Genomic DNA, 11,138 nt, shown 5'->3' with positions numbered 1-11,138 from the left:
GGGGGGGGGGGAGGAAGAATTTTTTTAAAAAAAGTGGTCTTGCATCTTTTTCAGGTGAAACTGTAGGATCATATCTTGGCCCAGTCTCAATACTGGCCAATAGGCCAAAGAAAAAATGGACCTAGGTCTGCACTTTGAAGACTAAGATTTGTAGATTGAGCAGTGCAACGCTGTTTCTGCAAGATCTAATCTTAGAAGTCCTGTCAGAACAGAGATGTCACACATGGCTGTGCCAACTCTTTACTCTCTGCTCTGGCAATGTGGCTAGGATGCAAATTCTAAAGTCCAGATGATACTACATCCCACCAAACAACCAGGTAGTTTCATTCCTCTAACCACTCATTCTTCCAGTGGTTGACTGATGGTGTCAGAAACACTTCCTTTCTCCAAGTGACTGATACCCAGAAAAAATTAGCTTATAGTCAGGCTCCCATCCTTTTGCTTAAAAGAAAATTATCACAGGCAGGGTCAGGACATATTGGCTGCTGGAATCCCAGAGAATATTGCTGAGGGAAATAAACAAGCTATTAGCAATTCCATCTGTGAGGAGGTAGTGATTTTTCTAGTGAGACATGAGGAATGTTTTTCATCCTTCACTAGAAAGGTGAGGCCTGTTGAAAAGAGTAATTTCTGGAGTTCGGGAGTATCTAGGACAAAAACCTGACAGACAAAGAAGGAAGTAAGACTAATGGGGAAGGAGAATAAGAAACTCCACACATGAGGACCCTGGGGAAACTGTCACAATGCTGAAGAAGTGTTTTTAATTTTCGTTCCTTTTAGTAGAAGGGGGTTTCAGGATGATAGAAAGTCAAATTTGTGGGGTACTATGACGCCCTGAACTTTCTTTCAGCATCTTTACTGCTGAATGACTGACTCACCTCTTACAAGTGAAAGCTTAAGTCTTGTGCTTGGCAAACTGTCCACATTTCTTCAGGGCTATGTGCACAGAATTAAATCCATAGAGCCTAGGCTGTCCAGTGTTGCCCCTAAATTCAAAGACTCCCAATTGCTTGTCTCCCTGCATACAGAGACACCAAAATTTTCTCTGACCATATTTTTGTTTTTAACAAAGAATCCATGATCTAACAGAATAAATGTCCACAGAGAGCCCAAAGTTCTTGGTTCAAGGCATTTTTCTTAGTTCTAAGAGTTGACTTCAAGCTGATAAAGAACATTCTGCTCTTTTAGACTTTCAGCCTAGGTAAAAGCTTGGAAGTGAGGGCGTTTACTATGACAATTTTGTATAAAACTTGTTGGTTTTATTCAATTAATCACTATCATTTCTTTTCTCTAAATGCATACTAATTATCTAAAATCCTTAATTAAATCCTTATTAAATCCTTAAGTCACTCCAGCATGAATCCCTTCTTCCTTTGGAGGAAAAGTGACCATTTATGTACAGTTTTCATCCCATTTTAAGATTATTGTAAAGGTCTGACTGTTCTATGTTTGAGCTAGTACGCCACCAGATAAGCACGAAATGGTCACTGTGCACACCAGGCATTAAAATTAATGCAAGCCTGCATCTGTTGTTCAGTGTTTTTGTCCTTCATCAAAAACATGCTCCAAGGATGGATTCAGTTACATGCAGAGGGAAGCAAGTAGCAATTCTGTGCCAAAAAAATCATGAATGCTGATTGAAAAAGTGTCACCTTGACCAAATTGTGTAGAAGTCCTTCAGTTCCAAAGGTATCAGAAAGCTCTGTGACAGTTTTGCCCCTTTAGAGTTTCTTGTGGCTGTAAGAAGTTGGGACATTAAAGCAACACCCCAGAGCATCCACAGGGAGCAGCCATCAGTTTTCTTATGATCCACTAGTACACAATGCAGAAGGAGGTTTTCTTAAGATCATGGAGGAAATAAAGTCAGTGGTCTTCCTCCTTTTATTTATCTACTTATAATAACATTTATTTCTGCCTAACTGTTATACTTCCAGAGTAATTTTGTGGGGGAAAAAGCAGTAGTGCAGCCTCTAATATACAGCCTGAACCCGTTTCCCAGTTCCCATATTCCTGGGAATTAAATCACTGTTCACATCACTGTGCAAGGGAATCTGGAGAGTTTAGAGTTTATTCAGATAAGTCAGAGCCTGCATGGCAAAAACAGTGCACGCAAAACAAGTTGAATCATACAGCAGTAGTATATATTATATCAGCTCCAAATGCTGGGGCTTGGGGTTGTTTCTGGAGGAAGAGATGGCTATCTGGGGACCAGTTCTCTAGTGTTGTCCAGAGAGCAGGCAGTGGGCTGGTATCAGCAACTGGAACAGCTTCTCTCCCTCAGCAATGACTGAGTCATTTGGAAAGACCAGGCCACCTTGATCCAAGTGAGGAAGGAAAGGAAGAGGAAAAGAGTGCAAGGAATCAGGGTAAGGGGCAAGAGTGGACATAATAAGTGGTAAAGAAAAATAACTTGAAGAAGAGCAAGTCAGAGCTTCCTTGTATAAGCTCTGTATGGGTGTCAATATTTTAAGAGGACCTTAAATATTGATGACTGGACTGGAAATCTTCCTGGAACTAACTCTGAAGATGACACGCTTGGATAGTTAGGGTTCAGCTGACAACTAGGAAAACTAACTGCACACCTGAAAGATTGTGTGATTTGTCTCAGTGTTACAGAAAATAAGGCCCCACTGTTCTATCAATAAGTCTTTGAACATGAGCCCACAGCTGGAGGCTTAGTCACTAGACAAATCATGGGGAGTATGACCATCTTTCACCTCTCATGGCTGAGAGACAAAAGAGGAAGGTGGAGAGGAACTTTCTGGGAACTTCTGTTGTAACACGGGGCTTTGAAAGGGAAGATGTCCGTCTCATTCTTTTCTATTTGTATCTATTCACACAACCAGAAGGAAAAATACTGTAACTGTTTTTCAGACTAAGGCTTTCTTAACAATTTACAAGTAGCACTGGATCATGGAGCATGGACTGGGTACCCAAGCAAGAGATTGTTTCTGTGCTTATCCCAGTGAAATTCATAAATGTAATCAGATCAGGTTTGGAAAGAGCCAGTGTTCTTAGTGATGCTCTGATTCACAGCACAGATGACAACTGACCGCAGGGGCTGACAATATAAGAGGCAGGGAGCCATTAAAAATTACTTCAAGAGATGTATCTTGTATCTCCTTGTCATTGTACATGTATGGAGAAGTCCACTCATACTTTCAGTGGTTTGGTTGTCGCTGCTATAGTCTCTGCTGTTTGCAAGTTCTCATGAATTTGTAATGCTTTTATGGCAGGTGCTAAAGCAAACAGGGATTCCTGGGGGCCGCACAATTCAGCGGACTTAAAAGGAGAAAAGGGAGACAGAGGTGCTCCAGGACCACCAGGTATACGAAATCTGTTATGTCATTGTCATCCTGTAAAGGAATGCATGTTTAACTTAAAAAGCAGTTCAGCAAAGTACTTTGATACTTACTCCTGCAGCCTTACCAGCCTAAAGACTTATACCTAGGTTCCTTGCTGAACTGACACACAGAACAATAAAGCCCATAATGTTATCAAAAATGTCTTCTGAAAAGAAGTATTTGTACTACACATTTTTGAGTATTATGAATGTTTTAAGTACAGGAATAGATAATGAAATGTAACTGGCAGGTCAGAGATTTTTTTTGAATTCTTAGAAGTGTATCATGTTCACTTCCTGAGATATCATTTTCTTGTCAAACTTTCTGAGCCAGTGCTTCCCATTTCAGGGTAACGCACCTCTGCATTATGACTTCAAGGCAGACATTTGTTGGTGACAGTCCCACTTCCATCAGGAAGTGGAACTAGATCATCTCCATTTCAACTTTTTAATATTCCATGCTCTATTTGTGATAATCATGAAAAGTCTGTGTGAACTAAAAATACCAATACACTGATGGTAAGAGTATCGTAACAGATGTTCCCTGCCCAAGATTTACTTTTCTGTATCAGAAAGTTGATACACTTTGCTAATTCTTACACACTCAAAAACAGTTACAGAAACAAGTATTTATTTGAAAAGATTCCTATTACAAACTTTTCTATATATTTTTTGAAATCTCACATACTGAGATAAGGTTTTGGTCAGTGCCAGAAATAATTTGAAATAAAAGAAGCAGTATATCAAATTAATGTTGCTATATCATATTTATAATCTTTGTCCTCTAATCTGTTGATAATAAATACAATACTGCTTCTATATAGATATTTCTGTCTTTGTTCCAAAGACATAGTTCTATTGACTGAAGATTTTATTTGAGTTATTTTTAAGAGGGCATTTATTTGTTCTGATAAAACCTGTTTTCTTGTCTTGTCCTCATTAATTTTTATTCTGATCAATATCCAGTACTTTAAATAACTGGTTGGTGTTTCCAAGTCATCACTGACAGTGAAAATTCACAAGCCAGAAGTTCCAGCGTAGTGGAACATGATTAAAGTACAGGAATTTTTCAAAACCTTCTCTGACAGACAGATGGCTGAAGTTCCTTACACTACAAGATCTGCTGAGTTGCAGCAATCAGAAAAGCTTTCTGAACTGTGGTACTTGTCCACATTACTTTTTTTTTTTTTTTTTCCCCACAAAATGTCTCCTCTCCAACGTTACAAGCAGGCCCCTATTAATTGATAACATGCACAAATACGAAGCCGACACACAAAGTGGGTAAATGGCAGGCCACATTTTATTTAGCTCCTCTGTATAGAGGCAGGTGTAGTAAGTATCCAGAGCATACCTGCTGTGTTCCACCACATGTGCAATGCTCCATCACAACCCTGGTGTTTCTGGTTGGAAGAACACAGTCTGGAGCCTTGTAAGAAAACGTATTTAGAAATAGAGGAGGAGACTTCACTGTATCACAGTCTCAGACCCAGTTGCCTAAGGCTGAAGATCTGCTAATCAAGAATGCAGTGTTTATTGCAGCATGGTGGCCCTTGACCACAGTCAATCCCCTCGCTTCCTGCAGGTTGTTCCCCAAAAAGCCAACCTGGCATTCTGGACAAGCTTTCACATCCATCCAAATCCACTCTTTGGCCTGTTTCTTGGTCCTGAGACTTTCTTTTCTGTATGAAGAAGTTTCACTTTTTTCCTCTATGAATCCTGGAAGGAATGGTGCTAAAGGAAAATCAGTAAGGTGGGGCAAGATGGCTTCTCACCAGGCAAGCAATAATTCTGGTAGTAAGAGAGTTATCTTGTTCCAGAGGCTAAGTTAATTTCTAGATCAGATTCCAGATATGAAAGTAGTTTCCCATTTTCTAAAAGAAAGGTCATCAAAGTTCTGTGACTTTGTGATTGTTGGGAGGGCATGATTTTACCATTGATTATGCATGTGAAAAGTGCTGTTAGTCTCTTTCAGCACTCCTGAAAACAAACTGAAATGAAAATGTCTAGTCTACCAGCAGAAGCCATGCAACAAAGTATGTTTTCCTCTGGCTAGTGTTAAGATCCATAAAGGTCCTGACAAAACTTGCCTACCAGCCCTCCACTGAATGTCTACAGAAAAGGACTGAACTGGATTTGTCCATTGACAAGCCATGTCAGGCAAACTTCTCTGGCTGTGTATACTAGTAAAATAAATAGACCCAGGACACAGAGGACAATTGTCCCACAGTTTAATTGTTCCCATGTTTCTTGGCCTGGATTCGGCCTACAAGTAACACTTTCCCAGACAATAGGATGGTCTGGGGGATAGCTTAAGCCAGGGACTGGCACAACAAGTTGCACGAATAAGTCTCATGCTTCGAGGGCGAGGAGGACAGTTTAGCTATATGGATGGAAGCTGTGCCACTTTACCTCAGGACTGAGGAACTGGTCTAACACAGTTTGCCTACCAGTGTAGGTTGAGTCTACTGGTCCCCTACCACAGATTTTGACTTCCACCTTGACTAGTGACCTCCTTCTTCCTCACATACCTTGCCCAGGCCTAGTCTGCTTGCTGGTCATCCTAGAAAGACCTCAGATATGGGCCAGTGTAGAGATTAATACCAAGCAACATCTGAGAAGGACACCTATCATTCCATTCCACCTGTCTTTTCTCCATCCCCTCACATGGATCAAGCAAATCACTGCAGCAAGCTGTAATTGGCAGGACTGGAAAAAAATCAAAATAGCTGCCATAGTGGGAATATATTTCTGTCCCAGAGTACAGGTGTATACAATGTCTACTTGACTGAATTGTATATGAGATAACATATTGAGATCTTATGGCATATTGTGGGACCCAAAGATATCAAAAATTAATCAGAACACATTTGAAGAAAATATATTGAGTTGTTATGGGCAAATGTAAACCAGTCTTTTTTTCAAGTGTATGCCAAACAGAGAATACTTGAAGGCTTTTTAGACTTTTTGTGACTTGACAGCCTTGCCTGATCACTGTTGTCAGACAACACAACACAGGTGCTATAACTATTGATACTGGTACTGGTTTGTGTTGCAGAAAAATGTCAAGGAACTGTTATTCTATGATCAGCAACACAGCAGTTACAGTTTCTTTACCTTGTCAGTTATGGTACTGTCCTTTCATGAAAGACAACAAAACTATGTATTGGCCACTCCACTGCTGACAAAATCTATTGAAAACTTCTCTTTTACCTTGGTTTCCATCAAAACGGTTAATTTGGATGCTTTTCTTTCAGAAAACTGGAATTTTTTCATCTTTGAGCATTCTTTGCTTTAAAATTTGTCTGAAATTCACAATCAGATTCAGTTTTTAAGGTGAAGGAGTGACAGACAAGATAAGGCATATAAGCCTCACTTTGTTAGGAAACCAAACTAAAAATAACTGTTAGATGTAAAAGTTAATGTTACTATTGAAAATAATTTTCCTTTAAAATCCTAAACCAGTAATATCCAAAGCAGAGCTTTTAAAAAGAAAATTACAGATAATTATTGTACTTTATTGTATTTTCTTCATTTTTTAGGTCCACCTCTGCCTCCATCATATTTCAGCCACTTTATTAATAGCATAAAGGTAATTATATCCCATTTGTGTTTGAGTTCTGTTAAACTTTTTTTAAAGTGTACTTTACTATAAATAAAGCATAAAACAGTATAGCATGGTGAAATACACAAAACAGATAACAGCAGTTACAAATTATATTCATTTCTTAAACTCCAGCTGCATAGACAAGTTTATTACAAGTATTAGGACAACCGATGTCAATAGTACATAAATATTACTTTTGAAAAAAATTTATTACTGAACTTTTTCCCTTCCCGGTGTTATTAAAGTGAGTCATAATTCACTGTTACCTAACATAAATTGGTATAAATTATCTGTCATAAATGAATGCTTCTGTTTCCATGCCAGCTCAGGTAAGAGACATCCATTACCTAAAGGGCTTCTAGAAAAATTTAGCAACAATTAACACATGGAGGGGGTGGGGAAATCACTTCTGTGTAATGCTATTTTTATTTTAAGCACACTAAATAAAATAAGTTAAAGTGATCAAAACTACTTTTCCTGGAGTCTCTTACAACAAAGTATAGCTGTACCTTGATGTGTTTGGTCTCTCTTTGTCCCATTATTCTCCTGACTGCTTCAAATGACAAAAATTGATAACAATGTATATTATTTTAAATGTTTTTAAGTGAACAAGGCTCTTTATCAGTAGATCTGAAAAAAACTGAATCAAGTTTTCATTTAATGGTGCCACCAAAAGCAGTGTACTGTCAGTTTCCTTGAAGGACTCAGTGCTCTCTAGTTTTCAGATTTTGTTTCTGCTTGACGGAGGGCACCTAAGTTATTTCCATGGTATAAAGTGGCCCATGCATGCATGGCAGAGCTGATATGGCTTCTCTGATCTTATGGAACAGTGTCTGTAGCTTTAGCCACAAATAACTCATTTTTCATCTAGTGCTTCATGTCTGCAAAATGGCATGCCATACAGAAAGCTTTACAGTCCTGTTTACTGGGAAACTAAAAAGAAGAAAAGTCAGAGGAGGAGCGATACATAGCCATCTCTACTGGCTTTCTGCAGCTACCCGCCATTCTTGCTTTGCCCCTTTGCATCTTCTATTCACAGGTTTATTTCTCAGAAAGGTGAAATAAAGTAGACCAAAAAAAAAGTCAAAGGGAAAAAAAACATCAGACAGACAGAAGGAAATAATGCACGGAGGAACCTACAACTGCTGTAGCTAATTTTGCACAGAGAGACAATGACCTAGAATTTAAATGCTGCTTCTTACCGATCACTCTGTTCCTCAAACTGATAATCAATGATGAAGGATAGAGACATGCAGTTCAAAGCATCTGAAATTTTATGTGGTGTCTCTTCTGTTATCCTGGTACACATCACTGCCCTTCTCTCTCATTCTATGCACAATATTCTTCACTTTGCCACATACTTTTAAAAATCTGTCCATTCCATTACAATCTTGCTTTGCTTTTTCCTTGATGATGGAGAAAAGCAGAAATCCAGGCTTTTATGCTTCCTCTGACTTTCTCTTTGCCTCCAGCTACAGCACAGAATAAGGTTTTGCTGGGTAGAATAGCAGGGAACAGCAACAGAGGCATTTTCTCTGCCTCTACCTGACCCCACCTCGCCTACACCCTGAGCTGAGAGCCTAGAAGCCTCAATAGAGAAAGCAGTCCTCTTCATTCTGTATCACTGAAGAAAATGATGTCAAAAAGATTTTAAGCAGATGCTTTTCTTTATTAAAGTCATATATTTCATGTGAATTTAAAAGATCAGTGCACAGAGTTCTGATCTCACTTCAGCTCAATGTTTTAAAATATGTTCTCTTTAAAGGGAGAAAAAGGAGACAATGGAGACACTGGTGTAAAAGGAGAAAAAGGAGAACCAAATGGAGGTTTTTTTCTGACAGGACCTCCTGGACCACCTGGAAGACAAGGATTAGTTGTAAGTTATGCAAATTGTAGAGTAGGAATGTTTGTGGGTACCGGTTGTTTTAATTTAGAAGGCACTAAAAAAAGACAAACATCAAGATGATGCTAAGAGCTGTATAAAAACTCATATGCTAACCATTAGGTGAATATGAGAAAGTTGCAGTAGGCATAAACACAGACACTTCACTGTTCCAGATAAAATTAATTTGCTATTAAAAATTGATGCAGTGTTATGCTCAGCTGTCTATACAACAACTTCAGTGTGCAGATTCATGCTATTAACAGCATTAAAAATCAAGGTAGTATGTATAATTTGGGATGCTACTACTTATATCCCCATAAAGGTCAAATTAGACTATATAAAGTTAGACAGAGGCTGACTTGAAAATTACTTGCCATCTAAATAATTGATCTTATTTTCTATTCCAGTAATCCAAAAGCATGAATGAAAAGTCCAGTGTGTACCCATCCAGATCATTCTCGCACTGTCTAATCTCTACCGAGTTGTTATATCTTCTAGTAATTGCCACCACAACTGCTTTGGAATCAAATGCATTAATTCTTTGGAAACTGGTTTATTCCTGAGATCTGGCATCAAACATGCACATTGCGTTACTCTATTGTCACATTCTATGCCAATAACATGAATGGGTGGGTCACATCTGAAGACAAAGTGATAGGTTAGCAAGCCTACCTTCAGAAATCCCCCCTGGTGTTATTCTGTGTTGCTGAGAACCTGATAAACTGTTCTACTGGCAAGAAGTAGTTGGATGGCACAGATGAGATCCATCAGAGACTGAGTTCTCCTAGTCCAGGGCCCAAAAACTGTTCCATGTATGCAGGCCAGTTTGAGCACAGGAAGCACAAGCCTTCCTCATTCAGGTTGAGGATACATGGCTAAACTGGCAATGTAGAGAAATGGAGCCTTTTTAATCTGGAAGAATGGCAACTGAAGAGTTTAAGGAATATTAGCTGACATTTGATCACAGGAGGGAGAAAAAAAATTCATCATGAGATGAATGTCTCCCTATGCATGAGACCCTGCATAGACACACTTTATGTTAAAACTTTCCACCATGTACCTTCAGACAAACTCTTAGCTTATAAGCACATCAAAAGTAGTCTCAGCACAAGCAGAGTTGAGATTCAGGACTTTGAGAGTGCTGTCATGAATTTTGCAGATATCAGCTACTGAGAACAGGCGTAAGAACTTTCAGAAAGCTTTCTAAAACTTAAATTCTTGAATTTAGTTTAGTGTATGGTCAAATTTTTCATTTAGCATTCATATCCATGCCTCACTGAAAAAAATTACCTACAGACTCATGGCTAAACAGGGGTGTGGTGGCAGGCCTTCAGAAAACGTTGCTATCAAAGATGAAGGCGCTGCAGCAGCGGAACTGTTACATTCAAAGCAATACTTTTTATCAATAATAGGGACCAAAAGGGGATTCAGTAGTCGGACCCAGAGGACCTCCAGGATTACCTGGACTACCTGGTTTACCAGGTTATGGAAAAATTGGACCTCCTGGCCCACCTGGCCCACCAGGCCCACCAGGACCCCCTGCAATATATGGCTCAGGTGAGAGGGTGTGATTTTGCTTTTCACTGTATATGCAAGCGCATAGGCATGCACGCACACCCACACACACTGCCTTCCTTTACACACCCGTTCTTCCATCTACCCACCCACTCTGCACACCTGAGCCACATGGCTCCCCTCTCTCCTCCTGCCCTCTACTGATTTATCCTGTGGGGTGAGTTAGAACTGGGAGCACAAATGGGACAGTTTCTCTGCAAACAATTTTCACTGACTAATGCCAATGGGAGCACTACTGCATGAAAAACCTTATGGTGGCTGTGGGGAGTCTATATAATGGAGACAGGCTGCCTTGAGAGCATTGCAAAATCTATCAAACTGAGGAGCTGGCTAAATTTGAGAAGTTGTTAATGTGGGCCAAGAATGCCCACATTATGTTGTGAATGAAGTTAAATGCAGTCACAAGTTGTGTTCCCTAGGGCTCAGTATTAGGGTCAGTTCTGTTTAATATCTTTATCAATTATGTGGATGAGGGGATTGAGTGCACTCTCGGTAAATTTGCAGACAACACCAAGTTGGGTGGGAGTGTCGATCTGCTCGAGGGTGGGAAGGCTCTGTGGAGAGATCTGGACGATGAGCTGAGGCCAGTTGTACAAGGTTCAACAAGGTCAAGTGCTGGGTCCTGCACATGGATCACAACAACCCCATGCAGTGCTATGGGCTTGGGGCAGAGTGGCTGGAAGCTGCCCAGCAGAAAAGGACCTGGGAGTGTTGGTCAACAACTGGCTGGA

The 11,138-nt window shown here is 39.8% G+C and overlaps 1 protein-coding gene across 3 annotated transcripts in view; it reads left to right on the top strand.

Moving 5' to 3' along the window:
- The window catches only part of LOC113476917 (collagen alpha-1(XV) chain-like), a 147,046-nt gene that overhangs the window by 124,342 nt on the left and 11,566 nt on the right, over positions 1 to 11,138 (top strand). For all 3 annotated transcript variants that reach the window (XM_026842920.1, XM_026842919.1, XM_026842921.1), the window contains exons 33-36: positions 3,237 to 3,326; positions 6,883 to 6,932; positions 8,713 to 8,823; positions 10,245 to 10,389. In XM_026842920.1, coding sequence (XP_026698721.1) covers positions 3,237 to 3,326; positions 6,883 to 6,932; positions 8,713 to 8,823; positions 10,245 to 10,389 — 396 coding nt within the window. The remainder of the gene's footprint in view (positions 1 to 3,236; positions 3,327 to 6,882; positions 6,933 to 8,712; positions 8,824 to 10,244; positions 10,390 to 11,138) is intronic.

The sequence above is a fragment of the Athene cunicularia genome (assembly GCF_003259725.1).
Source record: "Athene cunicularia isolate RWA chromosome 2 unlocalized genomic scaffold, athCun1 chr2_part1, whole genome shotgun sequence".
NCBI lineage: Eukaryota > Metazoa > Chordata > Aves > Strigiformes > Strigidae > Athene > Athene cunicularia.
The sequence above is the reverse complement of the archived record's forward strand: the minus strand, read 5'-3'. Positions and strand labels throughout refer to the sequence as shown.